The sequence below is a fragment of the Kogia breviceps genome, chromosome 2 (genome assembly GCF_026419965.1).
Source record: "Kogia breviceps isolate mKogBre1 chromosome 2, mKogBre1 haplotype 1, whole genome shotgun sequence".
Taxonomy (NCBI): Eukaryota; Metazoa; Chordata; class Mammalia; order Artiodactyla; family Physeteridae; genus Kogia; species Kogia breviceps.
The window spans coordinates 38,834,255-38,848,693 of record NC_081311.1 but is presented as its reverse complement, the minus strand read 5'-3'; the positions used below and the strand labels follow the sequence as shown (position 1 = coordinate 38,848,693).

The 14,439-nt window shown below is 41.3% G+C and overlaps 1 protein-coding gene across 4 annotated transcripts in view; it reads left to right on the top strand.

Annotated features, from left to right (window-relative positions):
• PAPSS2 (3'-phosphoadenosine 5'-phosphosulfate synthase 2) overlaps nt 1-14,439 on the top strand; it is a 204,375-nt gene that overhangs the window by 104,118 nt on the left and 85,818 nt on the right. The window contains exon 1 of one of the 4 annotated variants that reach the window (XM_059053998.2): nt 13,880-14,178. The exons of the other annotated variants lie outside the window; for them this stretch is intronic. Coding sequence (XP_058909981.1) covers nt 14,149-14,178 — 30 coding nt within the window. The 5' untranslated portion in view covers nt 13,880-14,148. Of the gene's footprint in view, nt 1-13,879; nt 14,179-14,439 lie in introns of those variants that run through there. 4 annotated transcript variants of the gene reach the window in all.

Below are 14,439 nucleotides of genomic sequence, written 5' to 3'. Positions count from 1 at the left end.
GAACTGGTTGTTTTTCTGAAAGGACCATGCAAATAAAATTACTAGGAATGCAGGTATAGTTATAACTGAGTTAACAATTTACCCAAGAGGCAAAGAGGGGTAAGTTGCTTTGAAATTTCATGGATCTGAGATAGTGATCTGATGCATTGCTAACCGTTAGAACTGAAGTATGTTATTGTTTCAAGCCACTGAGGCCGTGGCAATGGAGTGAAGAGGGAGTACAGATCCGGGCTGGAATCCCAGCTGAGGATGGTGGGTCTGTTTGACTACAGAAATGGGCAAATGCTATAATCAAGGCTTGCTTTGTTTGTCCAGAACAGAGGTCAGGAACCTTTTTCTGTAAAGTATCAGAGAATAAATATTTTAGGTTTGCAGGCCATACAATCTCTATTGCAACCACTCCGTTCTGCCATTATAGTCAAAAGCAGACCTAGAAAATATGTAAGTGAATGACTGTGGGTGGGTTTCAATAAAACTTTACTTACATATACCAAAATTTGAGTCTCATATAATTTTTCACATCGCAAAATGTTATTATTCTTTTGATTATTTTCAACTATTTTAAATTATAAAAACCATTACTAGTTTGGGCCATACAAAAATATGCAGGCCATATTTTTCTGATTTCCAGTCTAGATTTAAGATAATAATGGTGAAAATTTTAATAATGAATATTAAACTTAAAAATTAGTCATGTTTGTAGGAGTTGGTTGGTGTCTTGTGGGGGCTGAGGTGAAAGGACACTTTGCTGACATTCAGAGCTTCTGATCTGAGAGTCTGCTGGGTGATGGAAAAGTCTCCTGGAATGTCTTTGAGATGCACACTGCAGCTCCAGCAGCCCGGCATCAGAGGCCCTTTGTTCCCTGCTCCAGAGAATCTGATATTCTTGTGACAGTTTTTCTAGGTCTGTGCTTCTACAGTGTCTGTGCTTCTTTACCTCAAACCTCTACTTCCTCGTGAATTCCATTGCTTCATGGCAACTGCTTAATGGCTTTTCTTGGTTTTTCTTTCCACTTCTGCTGCCAATACTGAATTCCTCTCTGTCTCACATTTAAATTTTTGCCTTCTCCAAATTAGGAGCAGTTGCCTGGCCCTGTCCCGGGATGCGCAGTTCTGGGTGTGCAGGCACGTTGGACCTAAAGTTTCCACATGGTCCTTTTTTCTGAGAATGGGCAGATCTCAGGGCCATCCTTATGCTCCTTCACTATTAATTCCAATTATAATATCTCTTTCTCATTAAAAAATGGTCACGTGCTCACATGCTTTTTAATCATTCCTCTTTCTTTTTTGTCTCTTTCTACCTCTTCTTTTCGTTTTAGACTCCAAATAACAAAATAAAATATGACTATTAACCAAGAGAGTGATAGCAAGGAATACTGCTAGTGATACACTTTTTATTATTATTATATTTTTTTTTACTGAAGTATAGTTGATTTACAATGTTGTGTTAATTACTGCCTTACAGCAAAGTCATTTAGTTATACATATATATACATTCTTTTTTGTATATTCTTTTTCATTATGGTTTATCATAGGATATTGAATATAGTTCTCTGTGTTCTACAGTAGGACCTTGTTGTTTATCCATTGTATAGAGAAAAGCTTACATCTGCTAACACCAACCTCCCACTCCATCCCTCCCCCAACCCCTTCCCCCTTGGCAACCATCAGTCTGTTCTCTATGTCTATGATTCTGTTTCATAGGTAGGTTCATTTGTGTGTCATGTTTTGGATTCCACATATAAGTGATAGCATATGGTATTTGTCTATTTTTCTGACTTAATTCACTTGGTATGATCAACTCTAGTTGCAGCCATGTTGCTGCAAATGGCATTATTTGGTTCTTCTTTATGGCGGAGTAGTATTCCATTGTATGTATGTACCACATCTTCTTTATCCATTCATCTGTCGATGGACTTTTAGGTTGTTTCCATGTCTTGGCTGTTGTGACTAGTGCTGCTATGAACATAGGGGTGCATGTATCTTTTTGAATTATGGTTTTGTCCAGATATATGCTCAGGAGTGGGATTGCTGGGTCATATGGTAATCTGTTTTTAGTTTTCTGAGGAACCTTCATACTGTTTTCCACAGTGGCTATACCAACTTACATTCCCACCAACAGTGTAGGGGGGTTTCCTTTTCTTCACACCCTCTCCAGCATTTGTTATTTGTGGACATTTTTTAAAATATAAAATTATTTATTTATTTATTATTTATTTTTGGCTGTGTTGGGTCTTCGTTGCTGCACGCGGGCTTTCTCTAGTTGCAAGAGTAGTGGGGGCTACTCTTCATCACAGTGAGCAGGCTTCTCATTGCAATGCCTTCTCTTGTTGCACAGCACGGGCTCTAGGCACGCAGCCTCAGTAGTTGTGGCTTGTGGGCTCTAGTGTGCAGGCTCAGTGGTTGTGGTGCACGGGTTTAGTTGCTCCGCAGCATGTGGGATCTTCCCTAACCAGGGATCAAAACCATGTCCCCTACAGTGGCAGGTGGATTCTTAACCACTGCGCCACTGGGGAAGTCCTGTGGACTTTTTAATGATGGCCATTTTGTCTGGTGTGAGGTGATACCTCACTGTAGTTTTGATTTGCATTTCTCTAATAATTAGTGAAGTTGAGCATCTTTTCATGTGCCTGTTGACCATCTGTATATCTTTGGCAAAATGTCTATTTAGGTCTTCTGCCCATTTTTGGATAGGGTTGTTTGTTCTTTTGTTGTTGAGCTATATGAGCTGTTTGTATATGTTAGAAAGTAAGCCCTTGTTGGTCGCATCATTTGCAAATATTTTCTCCCATTCCGTAGATTGTCTTTTCATTTTGTTTATGGTTTCCTTTGCTGTGCTAAAGCTTGTAAATTTGATACACTTTTATTATTTTTAAATTTTGAAATAAATTTAGACTTACAGAAAGATTGTAAAAATTAGTGCAGAGAGTTCCCCGATATTCCTCACCCAGCTTCCTGTAATGTTACTATCTTATATAACCATAATACAATTATCAGAACTAAGAAATTAACATTGGTTATATCTAAATAAAAAGAGAGAGAGACAGAGACAGAGGGAAAGAGACCAGAGAGCTCTCTCTCTACATACACACACACACACACACACACACACACACACACACACACACACACACACACACACACCAAAGAAAAGCCCTGTGAGGACATGGTATGAAGCCAAGAAGAGAGCCCTCACCAGAAATTGCACCAACTGGACCTTGATCTTGCCCTTTCCAGCTTCCAGAACTGTGAGAAAATACATTTCTGTTGTTTAAGCCACACACACAAAAGAAAAGAAAAGAAAAGACAGAAAAGAAAAAAAGAAATTAACACTGGTACAAAAACTATTGACTTTATTAGGATTTCATTAGTTTTTTGACAAATATCCTTTTGGTGTTTCAGGATCCAATTGAGGATCCCACATATCATTCACTGGTCATAGCTCCTGTATAGGTATTCTATGCTGTGTAACAAATTACCACAAATGTAGTAACTTAACACATATTTATTACCTCACAGGCCGCTTATAGGAGTCATGGCTTAGCTGGGTCTCTGCTTAGAGTCTCACAAGGCTGCAGTTAATGTACCATTAAGGCCTGGGTTCTTATCTGGACGTTCAACTGGGAAAGAATCCTCTTCTCAACTCCCTCAAGTTGTTAGCAGAATTCATTTTCTTGTGGTTGTAGGATTCACGGCAGCTGGCTTCTTCAAAGCCAGAAAAATAGAGAGAGACTCCATTGCAAGACAGAGGCTGCATTTGTATATAATCACAGGGACATAGCCAGTTCGTTATTTTGTAGTTATTTTGTAGAATGGTCTCAATTGTGTTTGTCTGATGTTTCCTCATTAGACTGAGATTATGGATTTTTAGCAAGAATACCACAGAAGCAGTATGCCCTTTTCACTGCATCAGATGAGGAGGTACACGATGTTGATGTTTTATTGCTTGTTATGATAACCTAGATCATATGGTTAAAGTGGCGTCTACTGGATTTATCCACTGTAAAATTACTATTTTTTCCCCTTTTTCATTAATAAGTATCTTGGGATGTAAACTTTGAGACTATGCAAATATCTTATTTTCCCCTTGAATTTTCAAACACTAATTTAAGCATTCTTTGGTGGATTTGTCTGCAACAATTATTATTGTGATGGTCCAATGGTGATTTACTGTTTCCTTCATTCTTTATACATTTATTATTTGGAATCTCTCTGAAAGAAAGGTTTGCCTCTTCTCCCCCATTTACTTATCCAATAGTTTATTTATGTTAGTATGGGCTCTTAGATATTTAGTTTTTCCTATGAGTTATAATCTAACATTATCATTATAGATTTTGTGGCTCAAATTGTTCCAGCTTTGTCCATTAGGTGTTCTATCAAGTGGTTCCCATGTTTTTTTAACATGCTCTTTTCTTTGTGTCTCCCTCCTTCCCTCCCTCCCTCTCTCTCTTTCTTTCTTTCTCTCTCCTTCCTTCCTTCCTTCTTTCCCCCCTCCCTTCCTTCCCTCCTTCCTTTCTTTCCTTCTTTCTGTTCTTCTTTTAGCGCTTCCTTACTTTCTGGCACCACAAGATGCTCCAGCCTCATTTTGTATACCTTCTGCCTCAGCTCTGGATTCAACCACTTCTCCAAGGAGCCCTGGTTCCTTTTATTGGAGAATGATTATTTAGAAATCAAGATCTGGGCACTAGGTGTACTCATTGCTACTGTAATGCCATTGCTTTTAGACCCTCTCAGTGGACAGAGCTAGGAAATACAAGCATGTATACTAACACATTTATATACACATATCTATATTTCTATATCTACCTGTCTCTATATATATTAAAAGCCTGTGAGTTCATGCTAATATCTCTGATTCCAACCCAACACTAGCAGGTTCATCCTAGCTTTCCCAGCTACCCATTTGTAATTTTTTTCACTGACAGTGAGAAAGCTGGCTCTTGTTACCCATAATATATTTACCTATTTGTTCACACTTAATACACATATAAAATAGTCTCAGAATTGCTAACCCATATCCCTGTGAGAAACAAATTTACAAACTAGAGAACGGTGTTTGCATACAGTTCTTTTTGTCTTTAGCTTTACAGTGGGCAGCCAAAATACTCTTTTCTAATGTAATATAGGTTAGTTCTTTGCCACTGTCTTCACTGTGGCCATGTTATTCATGTATAACACATTTATGTTCATATTTTACCATTTGTATTTTATTTTGGATTTCCCCCACATACAGTTTTTTTGTTTGTCTGTTTGTTTGTTTTTAGTTCACATTCAGTAAAATTTACTCTTTGCAGTATACAGTTCTATAGGTTTGACAAATGCCCAGTCAGGTATCTGCCTCCACAGTCATGGGACAGAACTATTAGAACAGTTCCATTGGCCCCCAAACCCACCCATACTGCCCATTAGAAATCAAACTCTTCTCCCAACCTCAACCCCTGGCAACCACTGATCTGTTCTTTAATCCCTGGAGTTTTGCCTTTTCCAAAATGTCATTTAAGCAGAATCATGAAATATTTGGGGGCGGGGTCTGGCTTTTTTCAGTTAGCAAAATATTTTCGAGATCCTCCTATGTATGTTGTTTATGAATCAGTAGTTTCTTCCTTTTCACTGCTGAGTACTATCCCATCGTATGGATGCACCACTAAAATGTAGTACATCCATTCACCAATATATTCATTCACCATCTGAAAGGTAGCTAGATGGTTCCCAGTTTGGAGTGATTATGAATAAGGCTGCTATAAACATTCATGTACAAGTTTTGGTGTGAACATAAATTTTCATTTCTTCTGTGTGAAATCTTAAGAATGGGATTGCTGGGTCACGTGGTAAGTGTATGGTGATACACCTTTTTAAAAAATAACAGTTTTGTTGGGATATAATTTACATACCATCAAATGTATTATACAATTCAATGTTATTAGTACAGTCACCACAGAGCTGTGCTACCATCGCCAATTTCTAATTTTAGGACATTTTCATGTCCCACAAAGAAACCCCATGCCCATTAGCAGCCACTCCCAGTCCCCTCTTCCCTCAGCCTAGGTCTGACTTCAAGCCTAGGATTCTTTTGGTGTGCCCTGTACACAACTCTTTAACGGAGCTGACCACCCTTGTATCACAGCTCAGAGAGCTGGTGAAAGACCATTTGCAGGTAAGAGCCCTGTCCAGGCTGACCACGCTTGGAAGCAACTTACCCCTCCCCTGACTCCCGCAGAAGGATCCCTCAACTGGGCTCTGATTTCATTCTTTAAGTCCCTTGTTCCCAAAGTGTGGTCTGAATTATGTTTGTAAGGGGAAAAAAGGAATGTTGTTTTCTTACTTTAAGTAAATAACTAAATTTTAAAAAGCAACCGAGTGTAATAATCCATACCATTCCTCCCAAACGAGAATAATAGAAGGGGGTAGGGTGGGAAATTTCCTTTATAATTCCATAGGAACTACTTTACTGCACGTGTGAGATTCAAGAAGCCTAAATAGATGAGATACCATGTGCTAGAGAAGAAACTTGATTGTTGTATCAATTCTCCAAATTAATGCATAATTTATTTATTAACAATTCAATAGAAGCCCTGTACAATTTTAGGGAGCAGGGCAGGGAGGCTTACTAAAATAATTTAGTAATTAGTCTGGAAGAACAAATGACCAAAAAGTTCCAAGTTATAATTTATAACTGATCTGCTTCTCATAGTGGCTCCCTGGGGGAGAATCATAAAGATTTATTACTTAACAATTGCAAGGGGACACCCCTGCCAGCTAACATTTTGCATCACGGAGGAAGCACCACACACCAGTAGAACAAAGGATAGATTTTTCAATAAGTACTGTTAGAAAAAATGATATGGTGGGACAATATTTTCAAAATATTGACTGATCTTTATACCTAATATTCCCCTATCCTGGTTCTCTACCATTCGCACAAGACCATTCTGGGCTCGGGATGGAAAGTAGAAGCTATAACTGGGGTTTTCTCCCGGTTTTAAAGCCTAAAGCCCTTAAGAAAAAGAAAGAGCTCTGAATAAACAAAGCATCTGGGAGAAAAGCACCAAGGCCTCATTAAAACCCCTCAACCAGAATTAGAACTAAGAGATCTTATGGAAGAATTCCCAGGATGGGATTCAGGAATGTGTGTTTTTATAAATGTAAATTTTGTGCACTGGTGGGCTAGATTAGTGGTTCCCTACCTGGCTTCAAAGTGGAATCACCCCCAGGGTTTAACATATTCAGAGCAGGCCCCATCCCAGAGATCTGTAGATTGAGAGGGACAGAGGGAAGTCCAGGAACCTGAATTTTTTTTTTTTAAAGCTTCCAATGTGATTTTAATGATTAGTCAGAGCTGAGAATTCCTGGTAAAGTCTATTTCCTTCCTTGTTAATCCTGTAAGACATTTTATTCTCTGTAGTGGGATGATTTTTAAGAATATTATCCAAGGTTATCTCCCCAACACACCTTTTTCTTCTCTTTCTACTTACTTTCAACATTTCCTATAAAAAAATTAAAACATACGGGTGAGTTGGAAGACCTATATTTAAGGCAATGATCTGCAGAACGTGGTCCCTGGATTAGCAGCAACAGCATCACCTGGAAATTGGTTGGAAATGCAATCCACGGTAGACCGCCAGGGTGAGAAACTCTGGGCATGGGGGAGGGGTAGCAGTCTGTAATTTCACACAAGTAATCTTGATGCAGCCTCACTTTTGAGAACCAATGATTCTCTTAAAGTCAAACTTTGAAAACTTCTGATGCCTGGGACCCACCCCCAGATTTTGATTTAATGAGTCAGGTGTGTGGTGTCCTCAGATGGTTATAATATACAGTGAAGTTTGAGAGCTCTTGGGGCTTCAAAAGAACTTCCCCCTGTTCAGAGCGGAATTTTCTTTCTAAACTAAAAGTGAAGAAAAGAAAAACAAGTGTGTGTAGGGGCTGGATTTAATGAAGAAAAGACAGTGTTTTAAGAATAGGGGGATTTCAAGCTTCAAGCCTAAGTTTGTTTCAGCAGTGCATATTAATAATTTGGGCCAACATTTATGATTTTATTATAATGGGACTATTGCCCCATTTATCTTTAGGAGCCTAAGATTACCCCTATGATTATAGTTGTATTTTTAGTACTTGATGTTTAAAAATATTATATGAAGGTCAGGAAATGAATTTGATAACTGTGCATTTTATTCTTTACTGCAGCACTTAAATACATTTGAAAAATAGAAATATATATGTAGAACTATTACATTTTAAGAAAATGCTTAGCATCCATAAAAACTTTCTTATAATACTTTCAGGAGGCCTGAGGCTCATAAGTTGGTGACTGTTAAGGATTTTTATACTTTTATCTAAAAGAGATGGAAAGAGCAAGAGAGATTATTATATTGATTTTTTTTTACTGCTTATCTTCCTATGATATGACTGCCCAAATGTATAATAAAACCCTTCCAGAAGGTTTGGGACACACTAATAAATTATGTTCAACATATTATATTCCAGTTCTTTGCAAATTAGCCATCCATTTATGGCATCTATGATATTCCCTAATAATTATAATATTAATTTATTACATCACCATATTTCTTAGTTATGTTGAGAACACTTACCATGTAACCCCATATAAGTTGTTTCTAAATGAAACATTTCTGTCCTACAATTATAGACACATTTCTCAAATTATAACTCTAATTTCTTGGAATATGTCATGTTTTGTGATATTTTCTCAATTTTAGGCTAAATATCACGATTTCCATTTCTTTCTTCTTTTTTTCCTTCTCTCTTTCCTTTATTCCTTCTCTTCTTCCTTCCTTAAAAATATTGTCTTAAAATCTACTAAGTTTAGTTGGATTTTTCTAATAATTTAAATTTAAGTTAAATAATTTGTTAATTAAATAGTTAATAGTTAAATAATTTAAGTTTAGTTGGATATTTTTCTAATAATTTAAAGGCTCTAAGTGACATAGATCAAGTTATCTTCCACCTTGCTAAACATCTTTAAAAAGAACCTGTTGAAGACTGAAAATGCAGCCAGTTAATAGACTCAAGTAATTGATTTGCCTGCCATTAAACAAATGCAACTTGTTTTCACTGAGGCTTGTTGAATTTTGGGGTGAATTTTCCTAAATAACCTAAATGTTTCTATTTTGCAAAATGTGTGCACATACTAATAAACGTACTTCTTTTTAAACTAATACAAAGAGTAGACAAAAAACTATGTACTGGATTCCACCCGAGAAATGGCAGAGGAGCGTTACTTCTGCCTGGCAGTGTGGGCTTTTCCTCTGGTTGCCTAAGTTCTGTGGGCGGCCTTTTGGTGATTGGCTCAGAGTTGTGCAATCTGGCTGTCAGCAGCTTGTCTCTGCTCTACCTGGGTCTTCAGTGACAGGCTGAGGCACTTGAAGGACGCACAGGGGATGCCGGGGTAGGAAGTGAATGCTTCATGCAGCTGGGAACATCAGTCCAGGCAGCCTGGACCATCAGTGGGGTCACAGATCACTCTCCTATCTAGCTTTCTTTTATCCTTGAAACTCAGGTTAAATTATCACCACCCATTGGAATCTCTTCTTAGTCATCACCTCTGTGTGTGTGTGTGTGTGTGTGTGTGTGTGTGTGTGTGCGCGCGTGCGCACGCTTTCCCTATAACCTCGAATATCCCTTTATTCTGGCATGTAATTACATTCCCTTGGAATTGTTTGTGTACATATCCGTCTCCTTCACCTCAGGACGGTGACTTCTCATCTTTGGACACAGCAAATGTCTCTATGACTAATGAATGAGTAAATACAAGGCCAGCCACATGGCTAATGCGATGAGCATAAAGAGAACATGCAAAATCACATCGCTGCCTGATTGTACATGGCACATCCTCTATTACAGCCTTCAGCCTTCCCCCACTCTTCCGTTGTATCTCCTAAACTCAGCAATACAGATACTTATAATTTTCTGAACCTACCGTGTTATTTCATGCGGCTCTCTGCCTTTACATTTTTGAATTTACACATACCCTCACTTTGGGGAGGGGAAGGCTGGCCAAACCCTACCCTTCTTTCAAGTCTTAGTTTATGTATCATATTCCCCAAGAAAAAACCTGATATCTCTCTCCATTCTCCCTCCTTTCAAAGTTGAACTCTGTGCTCCCACAAAATCCTTCCTTTTAACTGACTGGCCAGTTTAATCCACGCTCTCCATTTCTTCTGGAAAAGATAATGACTGATGCCCACAGCACACTCAGTGTTCTTTGACAGTAGGACACACTGGAATGCCCACACACTTTAGCACCTCCACTCCCTACACTGGATGCTTACTGAGATCCATTGTGTTTATTCCCAAACCTATTTATGCCACTTGTACCTATTAGTGTAACTAAGTAACTTAGTTAGATGTGACTTAAGTGAATAGCATATGAGTGGGGAAAAAAGAGTTGGGTTTTCCATGAGAATAGATGGATGCTTTGGAAAGACCCTTAATTTTTAACTCTATAAAATTTCAAACTGGAAATTGTTGAAGATGCCTATGAAAGTGGTTTTTGGAACTCCCACCAGCGTACCCACACAAGAGAAGCCTTTAGTCCTACATCAAAGATTAGTGAAGTGCATGTGTTTTAGTCAAAATAAAATGTCTAAGGTATGCATGTATCATTTTTACCTGTCCCATGTATCATTTTTACCTGTCCCAGTAATATATTGTAATGTACTGGGGTGGGGTTGGGAGGAAGAGACAGTCTCCTTCACTAGATTGTTTCTTGAAGGCAGGGACCATGTCTTGCTTGTCTTGGTAGTACTTGTGCCTGACAATGGGGAGAATATTTGAATCCTAGAGGACTTTCTCTAAGGACTTCTTGACCCAAGGAACTGATGCTAATTATTTGTGTACACGGGGTTTCAACAATTAGGTCCCTTTTATGAATTACAGCCACTAGGGGGCAATGCAACTGCATTCCTTTGGAACGGCCAATCCAGGGAAGATGCCTCCAAGCTAGATCCCCTAAAATGTGATGAGCCTCCCTAAAGGGTATTGGGGAACCTGCGGCATAAACATCTCACCAACACCGTCATTCTTTGTATATGTGTTTCCCTGTTTATTTGGGGAAGCTTACTCCATTTTTTCTAAAAAATGAAAGGACCAAGTAGTAATCACCACCTCATTAAGTTAGTTATTATAGCTGAACCAATTCCTGGAAGGAAGAAAACAAAAGAAAATCAAGAGGAAAATTTTGAAACCCTCATGTAAATGTTGCGAGTAGTATCAAGGATTGTAAATTGGTACAGGTCAGGCCACAGTGTCTTACAGTGCAGTCTCAGAGGAAACACTACTGAGAAAGTTATGGAGAGTGTGTCCAGATGACTGAACAGATCTCAACCCTTCCTTCCTTCCCCAAAATGAGTCTCCTCCCATTTCTGATGTGCTAGATTCATAGACTTCAAAACTTAAGCTGCTAGTTGCTCATATCTTTTCAGAGGAATGTCCTCTCCTAGGAGTAAGAGGGTAGTGAGAGGAAAAAGAATTCCAAACATCACCTTTAAAAGAAAGACCCTGAGGGGCTTCCCTTCCCTGGTGGCGCAGTGGTTGAGAATCCGCCTGCAGATGCAGGGGACACGGGTTCATGCCCCATTCCGGGAAGATCCCACATGCCGTGGAGCGGCTGGGCCCGTGAGCCATGGCCGCTGAGCCTGCGCGTCCGGAGCCTGTGCTCCGCAAAGGGAGAGGCCACAGCAGGGAGAGGCCCGCGTACCACCAAAAAATAAATAAATAAATTAATTAAATAAAATAAAATAAAAGAAAGACCCTGGGAAAAGAAAAAAGAAAGATTATTTTACTTTTCAGTGAGTTGCCATGCTGAATTACAACTAAACTGATGATTTGTGAAGTTAAGCGATCTTAAACATCGCAGATTGAGTCCAAGGGAGCTGAGGCGTCCTATTTCACATGTCTTTGGAAGTAATGAAAGAATATCTGTTCCAAAGTACTCTGAGAATTAATTAAATCTAAAACAAGATAAACAGTCCAGTTTGCAATTATCATGGGGGTTTTGAAGTAGTTGAACTAGAGGCTGAGTGATTCACTGCATCTGGGGAGCTGACTGACCTGGGTTTGGGTCTCAGCACCACCCCTAACTAGTGAGGAGGGTCAGATTACCTCCCCTCTCTCAGCACCAGTTTTGCATTGCCCATCTGTGAAATACAGGGAGAGGGAAACTGGAGAAACGATCGCAAGACCTCCCCCAGGTCTAAACAGTCATATATTTCTTTTCCAGGAAGTTGCCTTTATGGATTTGCCCTTAACGTCCTTCTGTTTCAGCTTTTAAAGAGGCAATATGAAAAAAACGAATCATGCAAATTGCTATTTCTCTATCAACACTTAATTTACCTTTTCTCTTAGGGCAGGATCTGGCAGGGTTCAAAATATGGTTGGAACTGATACAAGTGGATTTTTCCAATAAAATTAGGATGGGATGTTACTGTTTAAACCCCCCAAATTCAAAACATGCTAGTTCGTGTGCAGAACAGAAACTCAAAGGAGCATTTGCCCTCTAGCTGCTCATATCTGAAGGGAGTGGCGGCAGCTTACTCCAAATGAGTAAGAAAATAAATGCACTGATGTTTCAAGACTGGACAAACATGCAGGCTGCCTTTTAAGTTTCTGACTCCTGATTTATTTATTTTTTTTCCCCACCTTCCCATGGAGAAAAGCAATCAATGAATGAATATTCAGATCTTTAGTGTCTGTCTGGAAAGCTGGCAGTCTTCCAGAAATACCATTAGATATGAAAGAATAGTTCCAATCCTCACCTCCTGAGACTATCACTTCAGCCTTTTCACAGAAGGAAGACCAAAGTTGGAATGGGCAGTGTGGCCCTTGGGCATCTTCATAGTTCTTTTGTCAGTACTATCCTATTGATCTGTTTGTCACATTGTGCAAGGAATTAAGAAGGTACAGAGGGGTGTGAGGCCTTGTGACTGCCCTCAAGGTGCTGTCACCAACCATAGCTTCTCCTTCCTTACTTTTGCTTGTCCCAGACATTTGAGTTAAAAGAGTTGCCCTCTGATAAAACCTTGGAGCCCTAAGGTGTAGTCCATAAACCTTGTCAACTTGGGCCTCCTCTTACTTTTTCGCCTCAGGGCCCATCCTGGTTGCTGAACACACGGAAGTATTATGCGAATGCTTTGGGGGATGGACTGAAACAAGTGGCTGGGCTACTACTGACCATTTTCCCGGGCTGGCCTTGCTTACTCAACTTTGCGAGTAGGAGCAGTGCCTCAGCTGGCCCATCTGTAACAGGAGGAAAATATTGTGAGCTCCAAAGGAGTGAATGCATGCAAACCCCTTAGTCCCATGAATGGTGCATAAGGTGCAGGCAGGCGCTGCGCCTCCTGATTTCTTCTTCTTCTTCTTGATCATCGTCATCGATGCTGATGCTGGTTTAGAGAGCCTGGACTGTGGAGGCGGACGGCCTGGGTTTGAATCCCCTCACTTGGAAGATAATCTTGAGAAAGTCTGAAAACCTCAACTGCTTCATGGGAGAAAGTAGGACTCGATGCCTGGGTCAGGGGCCGCAGCAGGCTTAAGGCAAAGGTCAGCAGAGTGCAGAGAGAGGACCAAAAAATGTTAGCCGTCGCTGTTATTACTGCAAATGAAGACAAGCTGGGCATCGGTGTCCACTAAGGACCATGCCGACAAGCCTGGCGGTTTCTAGCAGGTCCCAGAGGCAGGAAGCCTTCCTTGGAAAGGCGCGGAGGTGGGAGGTGGGGGAAACTCAGGCAGCCACTGGGAGTGGGAACGCGGAGAGCGAACTTGACCTCCGACAGCACGCGAGGCGTGTCCGTCCGAGCCCCCGGCTGCAAGGTCCTGCCTCCGACCCGGGCTGGCGGAGCCGCTCCCGGGCGTAGGGGGCCGGGCCCGGGACCCCGCCCAGGAGGCGGCCGGGTCCCCTGGGTTGGGCGCTGCTGGCGGAGCCGACGGGGCGGAGAGGAACACGGCGGGAGGAGGAGTAGGAGGAGGGGGCTGGTCAAGGGAAGTGCGACGTGTCTGTGGAGCCTTTTTATACCTCCTTCTCGGGAGTCCGGCAGTAGCCACTGCCGCCGCCAACCAAGCGACCTAGCGCTTCCGCTCCCAGGAGCTGGGCTCCGAGTTCCAGCGCGCCGGGCACCGCCGCAGCCAGCCAGCATGTCGTCCGGGGTCAAGAAACAGAAGACGGTAGGCTTCGAGTCTCCTGCCTTCCTCCTCCGCTCCAACCCCGGGACGCTCGGAGGCGAGCAGCCCCGGCGCCGAGGCTGGGGCGCGGGGAGGAGGAAGAGAAGGAGGAGGGAAGCAGGAGGGCGAGGCTCGGCCGGGACTCCCGGGGCAGCCCTTGCCGGGCAGTCCCTTCTCGCCCCGCGCCTCTGGGAACCTGCGCCCCGTGGGGTCGTCACGGCCGGGACAGACCTCCGGAGCTGGCAGAGTGGGTCCCAGTTAAGA